At 43.5% G+C, this 19,826-nt stretch overlaps 1 protein-coding gene across 3 annotated transcripts in view; it reads left to right on the top strand.

The window, feature by feature from the left end:
• Positions 1–2,405: 2,405 nt before the first annotated feature.
• The window catches only part of RAF1 (Raf-1 proto-oncogene, serine/threonine kinase), a 55,118-nt gene continuing 37,697 nt past the window's right edge, over positions 2,406–19,826 (top strand). Inside the window, exon 1 of one of the 3 annotated variants that reach the window (XM_084765190.1) lies at positions 2,406–2,797. Coding sequence is in view for 2 of the 3 variants with exons in the window: in XM_084765192.1 (XP_084621318.1) it covers positions 3,247–3,400 (154 nt within the window). In the remaining variant the exon portion in view is untranslated. Of the gene's footprint in view, positions 2,798–3,146; positions 3,401–19,826 lie in introns of those variants that run through there. The other 2 variants (XM_084765192.1, XM_084765189.1) reach the window with 2 other exon arrangements.

Consider the following 19,826-nt stretch of genomic DNA (forward strand, 5'->3'; position numbering starts at 1 on the left):
TCTTACCATATACACATAATTAAAAAATAAACCTTAAACAAAACAAAGCAAGTACTTGGCCAGCACCCCACAGGCAGAGGCTGACAACAGTCTCTAGGAGTTTCAGGCTGGCTTAATTATCACAGTGAGTGATACACAGTGAAACCAACCAAAGCAAGAAAAACAAGTAAATAAAGAAATAAATAAACAAACAAATAAATAAATGAAAATCAAACCAGCCCATACTATACACTCTTAACCACCATTCATTATAGCCCTAATGAATGGTTAATATTGACTGCCAATTTCACAGGCTCCAGTGGTTCTCCAGCTGTGGGTTTTGATCCCTTTCCCTTTCCCAGGGGGGTCACCTAAGATCACTGGAAAACACAGACATTTACATTATAATTCATAATAGTAGCAAGATTAGTTATGAAGTAGCAATGAAGATCATTTTATGGTTGGGGGTCACCACAACACGAGCAACTGTATTGCAGGGGTGCAGCGTTAGGAAGGTTGAGAACCATTGCTCTAGCATCACCTAGGAGACACATTTCTCTCTCTCTCTCTCTCTCTCTCTCTCTCTCTCTCTCTCTCTCTCTCTCTCTGTGTGTGTGTGTGTGTGTGTGTGCCTGTGAGGAAGTTTCTAGATTGGGTTGACTGATATTGCAAGACCCGTTCTAAAAGCAACACTAATCTTTGAGTGGGAGCCACAGACTGAATAAAAGTAAATAAAAAGGAGAAGTGAGCTAAGACCTGAATTCATCTCTCTGTGTCCTGACTGTGGATAGGACACAGCCATCAGTTTCAGTTTCCTGCCATCATGGCTTTCCCATCATGATGGACTATAGCCTCGGTCAGCCAAAAAACGAAAAAACCAACAAACCAACCCGTCCTTTCCTTTATTATTTTAAAATCTATTATGTGAATGAACATTTTGCCTGCATGTATATCCATGCACCATGTGTCTGGTACTCAAAGAGGTCAGAAAAGGGCATCAGATCCTCGGCAGCTGGAGTGATGGTGGTTGTGACTACCACGTGGGGCCTCAGCAAGAGCAGCCAGCGCTATTAACCATGGCTCAGTGGTTAACCACTGCTCTTCGGGCTTACCTTCCTTTTTCACCCTGTATTTCTCCAGGATTTTGTTACAGACAGTGGGAAAGTAACCAATACCATAGCTAAAAGGCGGAAAGAGCCTAAATTGCCATGTTATCCTAGATGCAGGAAATCTGGTGTAAACGTAAAACGGGATAGTTTAGCCCTTAAGAGGAACGAGGTATCACAGATGAACCTGGAAACAGGCGAAGTGAGAGATGTAAAGTCATAAAAGGCCCCACACTTTATCAATATCCATGCATACAAGATAATCTAGAAAAAAGTTAAGTCTGAAGTACTGATGGTGAGTATTGCTGGTTGCCTGGGTGGGAAGCTAGTAAGAAACTGCTTAGTGGGTAATTTTATTTCAGAGTAATGGAGATGTTGTGGAAGTCAAGTTGTGGTTACACAATGCTGTGTATGCACTAAATGCCAAGAGATGTTTACTTAGAAATGGTTACTTTAAAAAATGTGTGTGTTTGAGTGCGGTTGCAGGTTACACACGTAGCACGGGGCAAGCATCGAGGTCAGAGGCTAACTCAGGAGTCTTTTCTCTATCATTGGGACCAGGCGATTGATCTCAGGTTTTGCTCTCTCAGCCACCTCGCAGGTCCCAAAATGGCTACTTTTAAAATAGTTACACAGAGGCAGAAGAAGAGTCCGAGGTCAAGCCCGTATTACAAGTAAATTAATTCCCTATTTCAAAGAGAAAAAATAGAGAACGTTGATATCAAATTGCCCTCCAGGTTTCTTCCCCACTAGGGCTGTACCAAGGCTCACAACTGGCTTCAGTTCACTGTGGGCCACACTGGCTCAGCATTAAAAAAAAAAAAGTTTTTGCCTATCTTTCTTTTCTTAAATTTTGGGACAGGGTCTCCTGTAGCTCAGCACGATTGCTAACTCCTGGTCCTCTTGCCTTCACTTCCTAAACGCTGGGATCACAGGTGGGCAACACCATACTTTCAGTTCTTGGTCAAGCTGATCTGCTACGGTGAACCCTCGATTTACAAACGAGGAACCTGAGGTTTTAATACGGTGGTGTGAGGGCTTTCCCACAAAACCAGCAAGCCGCCATTCTCCATGGATGTCACCTTCGGAGAGGAAGCACCAAAGCTGGGCCCAGGGCTGCGTGTCATCAGGCCTGCCTGGTCCTCTGAGGGCCTCGCGGTGGCTGCAGCACATTGCTCTCGCCTCCGGCCAGACACAGTCACTCAGGGCCGCCACAGTTTCAGCCCCGAAATGGCGGCCGTGTTATCGCGAGGCCACGCCCCTGGAGGCGGGGCCAGATTCCAGGCCGGAGCGAAAGATCCCCGAGCCAAGTTTTAAGCAGACAGCCGAGCCCAAGCTCTCCCGCAGAGGTTGTGAGCCCGCGGCGCCGCAGGACGCGAAGACGAGTGTCGAGCGCAGGGCTCGCTCGCCGGGGCGGCCCGAGAGCGTCTTCATCGCGGGTGTTTGCGCCGCCATCTTAGATGGCGGGAGTTAGAACCCAGCGAGCTTGAGGCGGGAAGGGCTTGTCTGCCGCTCTCCGCGGGCTCTCAGACGGGCCAGCTGACCGGGCTTTGGGGCGCGTGCCCTGAGGCGCGGGGCGCTAGTGCAGCGATGCGGGGCCTCCCCGGGGCCCCGTCCCCCGGGCTGGGGACACGCCGAATGTGACCGTATCCCGTTCTCTCAGCCACTGCCGCCGCTGCACGTCAGGACCCGGCGCGGCCGGGCTCCCTCAGGTAGGCCGCGGGGCTGACGGCTCGGCCGCGGGGTGCAGGGCCGGCCAGGCCGCTGTCACCCGGGTGGCAGGCCCGGTGCGGGCCGGGTGTCATGGCCGGCGAGTCAGTTTCCACACCCCTGCTCAGATTTCCCAGTGTTTCTCGGAAACGCGCCAGCGCCACTCCGGTGCCCAGCGCGCATTCCTCATATTTTGGCAATAGGGGGGGGAAAAAAATCCGCCCAGAGCTGCCCGGTGTCTGTGTTGTCACTGGGATGGGCTCGTTCTTTTTCTCTCGGGCTGCAGAAGTGGGGGGAGCCCGGCCTTGCACCTCCTCTCGGGCTGCTTCGCTCTTAAGTGACACCCTTTTAGGGAAGACGAGAGGAATCAGGGAAGGCGGCGAGAAACGGGTCACTGCCCAGCCACAAAGGCGTGGGACCTCGCCCGGGGCTTCCTAATGGGAGGCTCGGGATGCTCGAGATCGGGAGCCCGGCTGCCTTTTGTGTGAAGCGACAGCCTCTCAGGCTCTGCCGAGCAAGTGGATGGATGCAGAGAGAGGCGTTGGTACAGCACGGGAGGCGAGGCGGCCGAGTTCATTCATTGTTCTCTCTCTCCAGGGCCCAGGGTGTGCCTTTGGTTTTCATTCTTTGTTAGGAGGGAAGGTCAGATCTCTTCTCTCCCGGTTGAGTCGTAACTGGGACCTGGGGGGTAGGTCGGGTCTGTGTGTAGAAGTGGGGAATGAATTCAGGGCACGTCTGGCTGCCTGCATTGCGTCCTGTGGGGTCTGTGCTGACGGCCCTCAGTGCTCTCTGCTCCCGGGGCGTGAAAACAATGCGCGGTGATGAGGCTTGATTTCCCAAGTGTTCTTGGGGTTTTTAGAATAGTTAGGTGCACTTTGGAGAGTAGAGAAGTCCTGAGGTTCCTTGCTTGCTTCTGCGTGGAGTTTGGAATGACTGTGTTCTCTCCAGGTGAGGCCGAGGGGAGGACATTGCCAGCGGAGGGAACAGCTGACACCAAGGCACAGAGGCTTAGCCTGCGGGAGTTGGGATGAGTCTGAGGAGCAGCAAGGAGACAGGAAGATGTCAGGGTCTAAAAGACAAATAGGTAGCTTGTGAAGGGTCTCTGTGACGCATAGTGGTGAACTAATTAATTTGGATTAATTAACTTCATGTTGCTAATTTTTAACTCTTGCTGGCTGCTGCTTTGACCCAATCCCCCCCCAACGATAGTGAAATTGATAAAATTGAAAAGATTTACTTTGTTAAGTCTAGCTAACTAACCAGTTTTGGTAATTGATACAAAATGTTTAGTGCTTGTTTACTGGTTTCTATTCCGAGATATTCCTGCAGGTTTTTCTAAGGTTATACCTGCACACAAAAATGTTGACTTCATAAACGTAGTATTCTTTACTCACTCAGGGTTTTTAATTGCTGCTGACCATGTAGAACATATTCCCCAAACATAGAAATTGGCCGATTATGGGAAGCACCTGAAAAAGTGTAGCATGAAAGTATTTTTAATTGACCCTATTTATACCATACGCAGTTTTCTTTGGGCTGAGTCCCTCGGTTGCAGGCTTTGTTAAAATGTCTCCAGCCCTCTGAACATCATTCTTCTGAAATAGCTACTTCGATTAAGGTTTATGCTGAAGTGGCTTTTCAGATGTGACTAGACGTCAGGGGCAGTTTCCAAATCTTTGGTGTTGTGCACCACTGAAAAAACACTGAGGTTCTTTTGACTTGTTTTTACTCTTTCTTATCACTCCAAGGGCTAAGTAAGCTGTTTAAAATCCAGCAGCAACATTTGACCTAGCTGAGCCCTGGGTACTTGGAAAAATAAACCTACTGATGTTTCTGTTCAGAAGGCTTATCTTCAGGTCTGCAAGGCTGAGTGATTGCACCCTGAAGTGGGATCAGGCAGCTTTGCTAAGGGCTTGTCAATAGTTGAAAAGACCTGTGTGCCTGTGAAGTAGAAGGCTTGACTGAAAGACTTTTGAATGCATTTTAAGAGATTTGGCCTAGTAGAGAAAAGACTGAGAACCATATTAAAACCTTTCACTTAATGACAAAAAGTGTCCAAAGACTAAGAATGATACTGCATCACAACTACTCTGAACCTAGTGGCTTTTAGCTTCAAGTTACTTTTGCTCTGAAGATGAAACAACTTCACAAGGTTTTGGAGTTAATTTGACATTTGCAGAAGGACTGTTTTTAATGGAAATACAATGACTAACTTTAAAATGCTCTTTTAGGAAGTCTATTATACATGTGTGATTATATAATGGTTAAATTTCAGACAAAGCTTTGTTAGTCACTTACTACCTAAAAACAGAAAAACTATTACACGAGAGAACACTTTGGTTTTCCTGATAGGTTTAATAGTAATAATCCTGATCTTGGGAGGAACTTGTTAGCTAAACAGCATGCCTTAATGCTGACTTGTAGAACAGAATTTAAATATTGTCCCTGAAAGACAGTGAACAAATGTAACAGTGAAGGGGTTTATGAAACCATAAAATTAGGTTTTAACTTGAAATTTTGTTGTGCAATTTTTCTAAAGTTGTATGTAGACCATGAAAATCAGGGTTTCCCACTTCTGAAAAATCAGGAATGTTAGGTTCTTTTTGTTGTTGTTGTTTGTTGTTTGCTTTTTTAAAGGTAGGCTGTCACTGTGTAGCCTTTGGATGGCCTGGAACTCAGAGATCCATGCCTCTTCTTTCCAAGTGCTGGGATTAAAGGTGTAGGTTCCTCAGGAAGAGGTTGTTGAGGGCTTTTTCCCCCCTCCTCTTTCTTTCCTGATATATGTACATATAGATGGGCGAAATTGCTGTTCATCCAGTCGGTTCAAAATATAACACTAGATATTTATGTTAACATTCCATTGATACTAATGGGGCAGGTCTAAACTCTTGTCTGTAATCCTATGATAGTAATGTCTGAGTATTGTGAGTAAAAAGTCCTTAATTATACACATTAAAATTGACACCTTTAATTTTTGTAGCGTTTGAGTCATCCTGTTACTCTTTTGCTCCCAGAATTATTTGTGTAGCGCTCAGTGATTTAATTTTAGTTGTTGTTGTTGTTTTAAGATTTATTTATTATTTATACAGTATTCTGCCCATGTGTGTGCCTACACTCCAGAAGAGGGCACCGTAACTCGTTGTAGATACTTGTGAGCCACCATGTGGTTGCTGAGAATTGAACTCAGGACCTTTGGAAGAACAGACAGTGCTCTTAACCTCTGAGCCATCTCTCCAGCCCTGTTGTTGTTTTTAAATTATACACATATGGGTATTTTGCCATATGTGCCTGGAGCCATGGAGGTCAGAAGAGGGTATCATCACCTGGAACTGAAGTGGCAAGACAGTTGTGAGCCAGCATGTAGGTGGATGCTGGGAACTGAACCTAGGTCTTTTCAAGAGCCCCAAGTACTTTTAACCTCTGAGCCATCCTCCAGGCCCTTAGTGGTTTTTGTTTTGGTCTTTTTTTTTTTTCCCTGAGACAGGATTTCTCTGTGTAGCCTTGGCTATCCTGGAATCACTTTGTAGACCAGGCTGGCCTCAAACTCACAGAGATCCACCTGCCTCTCTGCCCCCTGAGTGCTGGGATTAAAGGCGTGTGCCACCACACCTGGCTAATTTGGTGATTAAAAAAAAATAATTTTATTGTACGTGTATGTTGTATACCTGAATGTATGCATTGTGTGCAGCATCAGTGGAGTTGCATCGGGTCTTCTGGAGTTGAAATTACAGGTAGTTAGCCACTGTGTGGGTTTTGGAAACCCAACCTGATTTTCTGCAAGCCCAGTAAGCACTCTTACCTGATGAGCCGTGTTTCAGTTCAGCTGTTCTTTTAAATACATAGTCTCAGAGCTGGAGAGATGGCTCAGTGGTTAAGAGCACTTGTTGCAGCTAGGCTGGGTGGCTTATGCCTTAAATCCCAGCACTCAGGGATAGCTGTGAGGCGAGCCTAGTCTAGAAATTGAGTCCAGGACAGCCAAGGCCACACAGAGAAACTCTGTCTTGAAAAGCAAACAAACAAAAACAAAAACAACAACAACAACAAAAAAAGAGAGCACTTGTTTCTTTTGCAGAGGACCTGGGTTTGTGTTTAAGCACATGGGGGTTTGTTAACTATCTGTATGTAACTCCGGTTCCAGAATCTGGCACCCTATTCTGTCCTGGTGGGCACCAAGAACCACATAGTGCACAGATATAAATGTAGGCCAAACACTCATATACATAAAATTAAAAAATTAAGTGCATGCTTGTATTAAATACATATATGTAGCCAAGGCTGGACTCAAACTTGTGATCCTTCTGTTTCAGTCATCTTGAGATTTGGGATTACAGGTGTGTGCCACAACATAGTAAATGATTTCAGATGTTTGACTTCTGAAGAAATTACTCCCAGAATTTCAGTTTAACTGAAGAAAATGTCAAGTGGATGGTATTTCTTTGTTGTTTAGTTTGGCTCAGGTTATTTGAAGGTTTTTCTTCTTCACTGCTCAGTGTGTTAGTTAGCATCACATTCCAATCAGTGTACATAGGATATTTTGAAGAACACTTGACACAGTTTTATTTTTAGGCCAGGTTCTAAAGGATTTAGCTGGGTGGTGATTAACAATCCTAAAGAGCTATTTTAGAACTTGCAAACCCTTATGATTTAGCTATGTTTACATCTTTGGTTAATGAATAGGAAGCAACAGGCAGTGAGAATGTTTGAAGTGAACTCTTGTATGGCACATTCCTTCAGAGAAGTGGTGTGGTCTGTGCTGTGTTTTCTTTATCTATCTTTCCTTTCCTTTCTTTTTTTGAGCAGGGTCTCTCTACATGGTCCTGGCTGTCCTGAAACTCATTACTTAGACCAGGATAGCCTGCTCCTGCCTCCCAAGTGCTGGGATTAAAGGCATAGGCCACCATTCCCTGTTTTGTCTTCTTTTAACTATTGTATCTAATTTATTGTCATCCAGTGGCAAGAGTAAGCATATTGACTGGTTGAGTCAAGATCTTTGCCCTTTTTCTTTCCAACCTACTGTGAAGTAAAAGTTCTTTCTGATTTTTTCCTTGACTTTCGATGATGATACATGATGTTTGGGGAAACACCTCCCTTTTCTGTTCTTACAGGTACAGTTCTGGGGATTAAATCTAGGGCTGTAAGTGGACCAGGCAAACACTGCCACTCTGCATTTTTCCAGCCTAGTACATTAGTGATGGAAGAGTCATAGTAGTTAATGGTTATGTCTTTTTGTTTTGGTTGTTTGTTTTTTTGTTTTTCCAGACAGGGTCTCTCTGTGGTAGCCTTGGCTGTCCTGGGCTCACTTTGTAGACCAGGCTGGCCTGGAACTCACAGCGATCCACCTCTGCCTCCCGAGTGCTGGGATTAAAGGGGTACAACACCACGCCTGGCCTTAATGGTTATATCTTAATGAGTTATTGCTTCATGTGTTTATTGTTTTTAGACAGAAGCTCAGACTAGCCTCATGGAAACCTTATTGCTTCAGCCTTCTGAGTTCTGGGATTATAAGCATGCATATCATACCTGGCTTTTTATTAGTTCTTTGAGGATTTCATATAGTGTTTTGACTTTATTCAGCCCTTTCTCCAACTCTTCTCAGATTCACCCCTTCTTCTCTACACATTCAACTTTGTGTTTTTGTTTTGTTTGTTTTTGTTTTTTTCTTTCAAGACCAACTTGTGCTGTCCAAATATTCTTGGATGTGTGGTTGTCTACTGGAGAGTGGTTGACTTACTAGGGGCTACCCTTAGGAAAAAACTCTCTTTTCTCCAGCAGCTGACAGTTGCCAGTAGCTCCCTGGCTAGGGGTAGGACTGTGTGCTCAACTCCCTTCTTCATGCTGGGATTTGGTCTGGCTTGGTTTGCAAAGGTTTTGTACATATTGTCCCATATAGCCCAATAATGGTACCAAGTATTGATTTTATACTGTGGAGTGGGACTTAAAATCCATTCAGAAAGTGGTTGGTTCCTTACATGCTGTTGGTGTCATCATTGCACTGGTAGGCATGTCCTACCAGGCCACCCATTGTAGCTTGAAGGGTTCCTGGCTGTGTATGATTGCTTTTTTCCTCTAGTACTATGCATAGCTCTCTTCAGCCCTTTGAAAGTGAGCCAATAGCGGGGCGTGGTGGCGCACGCCTTTAATCCCAGCACTCGGGAGGCAGAGGCAGGCGGATCGCTGTGAGTTCGAGGCCAGCCTGGACTACAAAGTGAGTCCAGGACAGTCAAGGCTACACAGAGAAACCTTGTCTCGAAAAACAAAACAAAACAAAACAAAACAAAACAAAACAAAACGTGAGCCAATAGGGATGAGGTTTCCAGGTCCATACCAGCTTAATTTCTCCATGTCCTATGATTCAAGTATGTGATGTCTTCTACAATAGGTTTTACCATCCAGTTCTGGAAAATATTCAGGAGCAAATATCCTATAATATTTGGGAGGGGATAGAGTCTGTGGGAACTCACTGGCCAATAGCTACAAAATTGTAACCCATTTCTAATACAGGGCTTTTCATTAGTTACCCTCTATAACTCCCGCTCCAGGGAGCTTTAATGCCTCTGGGACTCCTTAGGCGTCTTCACTCACATGCATATGCCCCCCACAGGCACATGCATATGCACACAACTAAACCTTAACATTTAATATCTCTCTCTTTCTTTGTCTTTCTGTCTCTCAGTCTCTCTCTCTCTGCATAGATACAGATATTTTTAGGACATTTCTATAGTACTAGGTTCCCATGTCTTTTTAGAAAGGTCTTTCCTATGTTCCCTCCTCTATCCTACTTTCTGTTCCCTTACCCCAGTCTAACTCTTCTCATTCTGTTATTCTCCTTTAAACCTTTATTCTCTTCCATAGTTGAACTTACAAGAATGGCCTTGAACTTCTGATCTTCCTGCCTCTATTTCTCAATTGCTGGGATTATAGACATGAGCCCTCACACCCAATTTATGTGGTGCTAAAGATCAAACCCAGGGTCCCCTGTCCCCAGATTTACAATTAAATTTTTATTTTTTGGTTTTTGAGACAGGGTTTCTCTGTGTAGCCTTGGCTGTCCTGGACTCACTTTGTAGACCATACTGGCCTCGAACACAGTGATCCACCTGCCTCTGCCTCCTAAGTGCTGGGATTAAAGGCGTGCATCACCACTGCTAATTTTTAATTTAGCATATTTACTTTACATATATGAATGTTCCACCTGTGTGTATGTATGTGCATCCTGCACATGTTTGTTGGATTCCCTGAAACGAGTTATGGATGGATTTGTACCTACAACAACCCAGTCATGTGGGTGCTGGCAATTGAACCTGGGTCTTCTGTAAGAGCAATAAATGTTCTTTACCATGGAGCCATCTCTCTCTCTCTCTCTCTCTCTCTCTCTCTCTCTCTCTCTCTCTCTCTACCTCCCTCCCTCTCTCTCGCTCTCTCTCTCTTAATTTTTATTTTTTTGAGACAGGGTTTTTCTGTGTAGCCTTGGCTGTCCTGGACTGGATTTGTAGACTAGGCTGGCCTTGAATTCATAGCGATCCACCTGCCTCTGCCTCCCTAGTGCTCATGCCCAGCTACTACATTTTAAAAAATTTAAGACAAGGTTTCATGTAGTTCACATTTACTTTAAATTCATTATATAGCCAAGTCTACATGCTAGGATTACAGGTGCTAGTTACCATATCCTACTAAAAGTTATTATTATTTTAAGATTTAGTTATGTGCATGTGTGTGCCTGTGGGGGCATATGCATGTGAGTGCAGACACCTAGGGAGTCCCAGGGACATTGGATCCCCTGGAGCTGGAGTTACAGGTGGTTGTTAGTCAACTGACACAGATGCTGGGACTGACTCAGGTCTTCTGCAAGAATAGTAAATACTCTTAATCACTTACCCATCTATCCAGCGCATGAGTGAAGGTCAGAGGAAGGAATCTATTCTTTCCTTCTCTGTGAGTCTTGGGAATTGAACTCAGACCATCAGGCAAACACCCTTAACAACTGAGCCCTAAAAAGTACCTAGTAGGTGCAGGCACTCACTGTGACTGGTACAGGGTGATGAATGCAAGTTGTTTTGTTTTGTTTTGTTTGTTTTTAGTTCTTTGAGACAGGGTTTCTCTGTGTAGCCTTGGCTGTCCTGGACTTGCTTTGTAGACCAGGCTGGCCTCAAACTCATAGTGATCTGCCTGCCTCTGCCTCCCAAGTGCTGGGATTACAGGCTGAATGCAAGTTCTTACCGTGAAGGATTTTGTCTGATGGAGGAGGTTAGCAGAGCTTACTGCTTGTTCTTGCTCCTCTGGGAGTCATTCCCTGACCTTTTGTGCTCTATGGCCTCTATTGTATAGTCATTGTGAGCTCCTCATCTTGTTAGATAATAAACTCCAATGATTGATTTCTGTTTCATGTCTTATTTATTGATATTTGTGGGGAAATAATTTGAGAGCCTGAGGGACTACTTCTCTCTCTCTCTCTCTCTCTCTCTCTCTCTCTCTCTCTCTGTGTGTGTGTGTACGTGTACATGGTGGATGCTAGAGGACAATTTACAGGAATACAGTTTTCTTACCACGTGGGTTCCCAGGATCAAACTGAGGTTATCAGATATTGTAGCAAGTGTCTTGAGCCATCTTACTGGCCCTGGTTTGTTTTTCTTTCTTTCTTTCTTTCTTTCTTTCTTTCTTTCTTTCTTTCTTTCTTTCTTTTAACTTTTAGAAATTTTATTTTTATTTTGTGGTTGTGGTTTTTTTGTTTTTTGTTTTTAATATTTATTTATTATGTATATAGTGCTGTGCCTGCATGTATGACTGCTTATCCAGAAGTGGGCACCAGGTCTCATTATAGATGGTTGTGAGTCATCATGTGGTTGCTGGGAATTGAACTCAGGACCTCTGGTTTTTTTTTTTGTTTGTTTGTTTGTTTTTGGATTTTCGAGACAGGGTTTCACTGTGTAGCCTTGGCTATCCTGGACTAACTTTGTAGACTGCCTCAAACTCACAGCAGCAATCCACCTGCCTCTGCCTTCCAAGTGCTGGGATTAAAGGTGTGCGCCACCACACCTGGAGAACTAAGGACCTATGGAAGAGCAATCAGTGCTCTTCTGGGCCTACTCTCCAGCCACCTATTTTATTTTTTAAGACAAGGTTTTGTGCTAAGTAACCATAGACTGGTCCTGAATTCACACTTATCTTCCTGCCTTAGCCTTCTGCGTGCTGGGATTCCAGGGATTGTGCCATCATGCCTAAGTTTATATGTGGATTTTCTGAGACCTGATCTCATGTAGCTCAGGTTGGTCTGGAACTCTAGGTAGTTGAAGGTGACCTTAAGCTCCTAATCCTCTGGCCTTCACCTTTGGAGTGTTGGGATATCTGACCCCCCACCCCCACCCCACCCCCCGCCCCGCCCCGCCAGGGTTTCTCAGTGTAACAGTCCTGGCAGTCTTGTACAACAGACTGGCTTTAAACTGGTAGAGATCCGACTGCTTTTGCCCCCTGGGAATAAAGGTGTGTACCACTGTGTCTGGCAGGGACTTCCTATGTTTTACACCACAGTTCTGTTGATTATGTATGTATTCTGTGGTGAGGAAGAACATCACATCACGGTAGTGGGAACATGTGGCAGAGGCAACTTGCGTCATGGTAGACAGAAAGCAGAAAGAGGGGGTTGAGGGTCAAGACAAAGGCAGTCCCTAAGAGCATGCCCTTGGAGACTGGCTCCCCAAAGTTTTCAGAATTTCCCAAAAGAACACCACTAACTGTGAATCAGACTTTTACTGTAAGAGCCTTGCAGCAGAGGTAGAAGCATACTTCATACCCAGACCATTACAGCTGCTTCCCTTCCTTTTTCCTTCAGCCTGACACAAAGTTCTGACTAAGTAGCCCAGGCTGGCCTCAAACTCTCATTTTCAAGCTCTCCTTTCTCTTGACTCAGCTTCCTAAGTTCTAGGATTACAGGTGTGATAATGATAGCCCTTGCATGAGAGAGGCTAAAGAAATTTTGTTTTTCGAGACAGGGTTTCTCTGTATGTAGCCTTGACTGTCCTGCACTTGTTTTGTAGATAAGGCTGGCCTCAAGCTCACAGTGATCCTCCTGCCTCTGCCTCCCAAGTGCTGGGCTTAAAGGCGTGTGCCACCACTGCCCAGCCAAATTTTAAAAAATTATTATCATATAGGACAACTTTTAGGAGTCAGTTTTCTCATTTTATAATGTTGGACCTGAGGATTGAACTTGGGTAGTCAGGCTTGGCAGCAAATTCCTTTACCAGTGGAGCTGTTTTACTAGTCTGAGAAGGGTTAATTTTTCCTTCCTTCCTTCCTTCCTTCCTTCCTTCCTTCCTTCCTTCCTTCCTTCCTTCCTTCCTTCCTTCCTATATAAATAGTATCTCACTGTGTATTACTTGCTGGCCTGGATCTTGCAATGTAGAACAGACTGGCTTTGAGATCCACCTGCCTCTGCCTCCTGTGTGCTAGGACTAAAGGTGTGCGCTACCATATCTGGCACAAGGCTAATTTTTAAAAATACTTGCTTGTGTATGTTAAGGTTTGCCACAAAAATGTATGGTTTTTATGTGAAATACACTGTGACACAAAACGAAGTTATTAGTGTTTCCATGTGGTGAGCTTCAGGGAGATGAAGTAACAGTGGCTTTTGCTGTTCCCCCTCCCCTCCCCTCCCTTCCCCTCCCCTCCCCTCTTAGTCATCTTAGTTCCTTACTGTGGATGTCTGACTTGGTATCTGTATACTTTATTTGAACATTGTATATTTTGTTATATGTGTTAGTGTTGTACTTTGTAAATGGATTATTCACTTAAAAATTATTAGTTACTACCTAATGAAGAAGCAATGACTGCTTTGGAGGTGAAAAGAAAAGTTGAGTTTAAAAACCATTCAAAGAAAGTTGTACCCTTGGTAATCAATCCCAGCAGTCAGACTCTGGGACATAAGAATCACCAGTTCAAGACCAGCCTGACCTACATAGTGAAACCTTAGATCAGCCCACCCAGCCAGCCAACCAGCTAGCCAGTACAGTTCAAAAGATTTAAAGAGGATAATGAAAAACTCATTTTGTGGTGAGAGTTAAAAATGAAATTGGTCCCAGGCATCTTTCATGGAAATGATTGTTTAAAACGATAAGATCTGCTTCTGATACTTGTGTAGCTCATGCTCGCTAACATTTAGTAGGGAAGAGTGGTCCATTTCTTTATGTAAGTATGTGTTGGCCAGTCATCTGATGAAGTCACCAGTTTGTGGTCAGAAATTGAGAAAGAGGAATGAAGAAACTCAAAATATTGACACATACTGACCACCTTGCAATGCATGAGACTGCCCTTTTGGACTGGTTGGGAAACTGTAGCATAAGCCTGTGCAAACTAGACTGTTGCTGTTTTCTAGCTGGGGTGTTTGTTCAGCAGAAACTTTTTATTTGAGAGCCCCGTCCCCAGTGTTGTGTGTTCAATTGGACTGGTATTTTCAAACTAGTTACTAGAGTCTTGCCTTGTAGGTGTTCAAATCCAGAACATTTTTCCCCCTTCGAGACATGGTTTCTCTTGTAGTCCTGGCTGTCCTGACCTTGCTTTGTAGACCAGGCTGGCCTCGAGCTTACAGAAATCCACCTGCCTCTGCCTCCCAAGTGTTGGGATTACAGGTGTGCGCTACCATTTTCAGAACATTAAAAAAAACCAAACAAACATTTATTTAAAACTTTCAGTTAGGCTCTTTAAAAAAACTTTTTATTTTTAATTGTGTCTATGTGTGTTGGTATGTTCATGTGAGTTCAGGTGCCTGCAAAGGTGTTGGATCCTCCTGAAGCTGTGGGTACTGGGAATTAAACTCACATTCTTCAGAGAAGCAGTGTGTGCTCTACGCCAGAGCTCTTTAGCTCTATTTAGGCCCCTTTTTGAGAGCAGTTCCGGCTATGACACAGGTGGGCCTTAAGTTCAAGATTGTCATGCTTCAAAAAACAAACGAAAATATTTATCTATTTTGTTTTATGTGTATGAGTGTTTGTGTGCATGTATGTCTGTGCATCGCAAGTGTGCCTAGTGCCCACAAAGTCCAGAAGAGGGTGTCAGATCCCCTGGAACTAGAAATACAGACAGCAGTGAGCTGCCCTGTGGGTGCTGGGAATTGAACCCAGGTCCTGTGGAAGAACAGTAGCTCTCTTAACCCCTAAGACATCTCTCCAGCCCCTATTGTGTGTTTGTTTCTTTTTCTTTTTTTGGTTTTTCAGGACAGGGTTTCTCTATGTAGGCCTGGCTGTCCTAGAACTCACTCTGTAGACCAGGTTGCCCTCAAACTCAGAGATCTGTCTGCCTCTGCCTCCCAGGTGCTGGGATTAAAGGCATGTACACTTATTGCCAGGCCTTTCTTTCTTTCTTTCTTTCTTTCTTTCTTTCTTTCTTTCTTTCTTTCTTCTTAATATCCTGTTTTTTTTGTTTTTTGTTTTTTTTTAAAATACTGATTGGACCAAGCTGGTCTTGAGCTCAAAGAGCTCCATCTGCTTCTGCCTCCTGAGTGCCCAGTCGGGTTTATTCTCTTTCAATACTAAATTTTGTTTTGTTTTGTTTTTTGAGACAAGGTTTCTCTATGTAGCCTTGGCTGCCCTAGACTCACTTTGTAGACCAGGCTGGCCTCGAACTCACAGCGATCTGCTTGCCTCTGCCTCCCAAGTGCTGGGATTAAGGGTGTGTGCCACCATGCCTGGCTACTAAATCATTTTTTATTATCTAAATCATTCATCCTTTGCTAGGAATTTTTTTTAATGAAATGACAAATTGAGGCAGAGATATTTTGAAAGTTACATAATTTAGTTATAGGTTGTTTAGAAGTATGTTAATCTTCATAGGTTCAGATAGTGTGTCTAGATGAAGTGTCTAGACTTGTTCCAAGAGATCTTTAAAGTATCTATGATCTATTGATCTAAACCGATCAATCTATTTATCTATGATTTTTTTGAGACAGGGTTTCTCTGGGTAGCCCTGGCTGTCCTGGAGCTCACTTTATAGATCAGGGTGGTCTTGAACTCAGAGAACTGACTGTCTCTGCCTCCTGAGTGCTGAGATTAAAGGTGTGTGTCACTCCTGCCCAGCGATACTTGTATTTTTAAGCTTCACTATTTCTTTCTATTCTTTTTCAAGTGTAGGGAATTAAATGTGGGGCCTTATCTGTACTAGGCAAGCATTTGACCATGGAACTATTTCTTAGTCCTGAATTTTATTTTTTTTCTTCAACTGAAAAAAAGATAAGAATAATATTTGCTTGATGATGATGATGGTGACTATGATGATGATTGCTGCTGTTAGTTTAAAAGTACTGTCTATGGGCTGGAGAGATGGCTCAGCGTTTAAGAGCACTGACTGCTCTTCCAGAGGACCCTGGTTCAATTCCCAGCACCCACATGACAGCTCACAACTGTCTGTAACTCCAAGATCACAGACATACATGCAGGCAAAACACCACTGCACATAAAGTAAATAATTTTTTTAAAGTTATGGTCTAATAAATGTTTATGTTGAGGCCACTTTCACAATCAATATAGACACAGACACCTGATATATTTTAGAATAGGCTTATCACCTTGGGCATGGCAGATATTAATTCCTAAGCTACCTTTCATTATTTCCTGGCCTTCATCCTATGCCATTTCCATTTGGGCTACTTCCCATCCACAATCCCAAAATACTTGTTAATGTTGTTCATCTGGGCCATTTCTTTAGTTTTTTGAACTTTCTTTTTTTCTTTTTCTTTTCTTTCTTTTTTTTTTTGGAGATAGGGTCTCTCTGTGTAGCGTTGGCTGTCCTGGACTCACTTTGTAGACCAGGCTGGCCTCGAACTCACAGAGATCCACTTGCCTCTCTGTCTCTCAAGTGCTGGGATTAAAGGCGTGCGCCACCACGCCCAGCTTCATTGTTGTTCTTTTCCTGTCCCATGCGGATCCTTCTTCCTCTCAAGATCCTTCTCTCTTCAAGGCATACAAACCTTAGCCCTGTCCCTTCCTTCTGCCTTGCCTAGATGTAGGCTTTTTATTCAAGCAGGGAGGCAAGGTTACACAGCAATACTTGGGGTACATGAGAATGTGCTTCTCAGGGCAGCAACTAGATTTCAGGAGCCAGAATTAGCATCAAAATACATAGTAGCAGACCAGCCTGAGATGATGATGCTGGTGGTTATGATGATGATAAAGATAAACAGCATTGGGGCTGGAGAGATGGCTCAGAGGTTAAAAGCACTGTCTGCTCTTCCAGAGGTCCTTAGTTCAGTTCCCAGCAGCCACATGGTGGCTCACAACCATCTATAAACTGATCTGATGCCCTCTTGTGGCATGAGGTGTACTTCAGCTAGGACGTTCATATACATAAAATAAATAAACTTAAAAAAAAGATAAACAGCATCTCACTATGTAGCTCTGGCTGGTCTGGAACTTGTTATGTAGACCAGTCTGGTCCTGAATCAGAGATCTGCTTATTTGTCACTGTGCTTGGTCCTGTCTAATTCTAACTGTACTGTGAGATAATAGAAAGGATAACCTGATTTTTGCAGTTCTGAGTTTCTCTCCATCGAGAAGACTTTCTATAGTCAATACCAACTATATAGTATATTACCACATTCTCAGAAACTAGTATTTTTGTTTGTTTTGTTTGTAGAGACAGGGTTTCTCTGTGTAGCCCTGACTATCCCAGAGCTCAATCTCTAAACGAGGCTGGCCTTGAACTCAGAGACCCGCCTTCTTCCTGAGTGCTGGGATAAAAGGCCTATGCAACACTGCTTAGTTTACTATTATTTTTTAATACTAGGGATTAGATTTAGGCCTTTGTGCATGTGATATAAATATTTTATCATCGAGCTATATTTCTAGTAGCCTCCTCCTCCTTTCTTTTTCTTCTTTCTTCTTCCTCCTCCTTCTCTTTTCTCCTTTCTTTTTTTCTCATTCTTCATTCTTCTTCTCTGCTCTTCATTTTTACATCACCTTACATTTTTCCAGGCAGGGACTGGAAAGTTGGCTTAGTAGTCAGGGTACTCACTGCTCTTGCAGAGGATCTGGGTCTGGTTCCCAGCACCTACATGATGGCTCACACTGTCTTTAACTCCAGTTATAGAAGACCTGATGCCTTAAAAAAAAAAAAGATTTATTTATTTATTATTTATACAGTATTCTGCCTGCATGTGAGCCAGCAGGCCAGAAAAGGGCACCAGATGTAGATGGTTTCATTGTAGATGGTTGTGAACCACCATGTGGTTGCTGGGAATTGAACTCAGGACCTTTGGACGAGCAGCCAGAGCTCTTAACCTCTGAGCCATCTCTCCAGCCCCTGATGCCTTCTGGCTTCTGCAGGCACTGTACACAGGTGGTACACATACATAGATACATGCAGGCAAAACATCATACATCTAAATAAAAATATAAAACAAAAAAATTAAAATTAAAAAAAAAAAAAGGAAACCTACCTATGCTCAGAGGTTAAAAGCACTGTCTGTTCTTCCAGAGGTCCTGAGTTCAATTTCCAGCAACTACATGGTGGCTCACACCCATCTATACTGGGATCTGATGCCTTCTTCTGTCATGCAGGGGTACATGCAGATAGAACACTCATATACATAAAATAGATAAATCTTAAAAAGAAAGAAAGAAAGAAACTTACCTAATTTTTAGCATTCCAAAAGAAGGAGGAGAGTCCAGAGTTCAAAGTCATACTCAACTAGATGAAGTTCTAGGTAAGCCTGGGTACATGAGACTGTGTCTTGAGTTTTTCTTCAAATATTCTTTCATTTAAAAATATGAAACTGAGCTGGGTGTGGTGGCACATGCCTTTAATCCCAGCACTCAGGAGACAGAGGCAGGCAGATCTCTGTGAGTTCCAGGCCAGTCTGGTCTACAAAGTAAGTCCAGAACAGCCAGGACTATCACACAGAGAAATCTTGTCTTAAAAAAACAAAAAACAAACAAAAGAACCGAAAGGAGATGAGCTCTACATAGTAAGTTCTATGCCAACCTGAGTTATACTATGAGATCACATCTTAAATAACAAAATTGGAGCGGGTGGGGGGGGGGGTGAGATGGCTCAGCAGTTAAGTGTACTTAGTATTCTTCCAAAGGACCCAAGTTCAGTTCCTAACACCCACATCTGGCCACTTACAAGCATCTATAGCTCTAGGAGTCCTATGCTTTTTCTTCTAACCACACATTTTTATTATACAGTAACACAGGTACATTCATTCACATGAATAAAAAATTAGTTTTTGGTTTTTGGGGTTTTTTATTTTATTTTTTTTATTATTAATTTATTCAGATTACATCTCAATTGTTATCTCCTTGCTTGTCTCCTTTTGTTCCTCCCTCCCTCCCCCTTTCACCCTATTCCCCTCCCCTGGGTCTGTGGTATAAGGGGACCTCCTCCCCTACCATGTGGTCACAGCCTATCAAGTCTCATGTTGGTAGCCTGCCTATTGTTTCTCTGAGTGCCACCAGGTTGTTTGTTATTGCTGTTTAAAACACAAAGAATCAAGGGCTGGCTAGATAGCCAGCTGGTACAGGTGGATGCCACCAAACCTGATACCCTAAATTTCATCCCCAGCACCCACACTGTGTAACTGAGTCCTAAAAGTTGTCCTCTGACCTCCATATACATATTAGAGCATTCATGAATGATACACAAAATAAATAAAAAATCTAATTTAAAAAATAAAATAAGATAGATAACCCTCCAAAAAAGGTATAGCATTTGTCTACTAAGCCAGTACCCCGAGTTCAATCCCTAGCACAAAGAAAGAGAAGAAAAAGAAGAAAGGATGAAAGGGAGGAGGGTTTCAAGTTTAAGGCCTGTTCAAGCAACAGAATAAATAAGTTTAAGGCCAGCCTGGGGAACTTTTTTTTTTTTTTTTTTTTTTGAGACAGGGTTTCTCTGTGTAGCCTTGGCTGTCCTGGGCTCATTTTTTGTAGACCAGGCTGGCTTCAAACTTGCAGCGATCTGCCTGCCTTGGACTCCCGAGTGCTGGGATTAAAGGCATGCGCCACTTAGCCCGGCTGTTAGGTAGGCTTCTTAGAGTGAATGTAATTACTG

Source organism: Acomys minous (genome assembly GCF_964271855.1).
Source record: "Acomys minous genome assembly, chromosome: 17".
Taxonomy (NCBI): Eukaryota; Metazoa; Chordata; class Mammalia; order Rodentia; family Muridae; genus Acomys; species Acomys minous.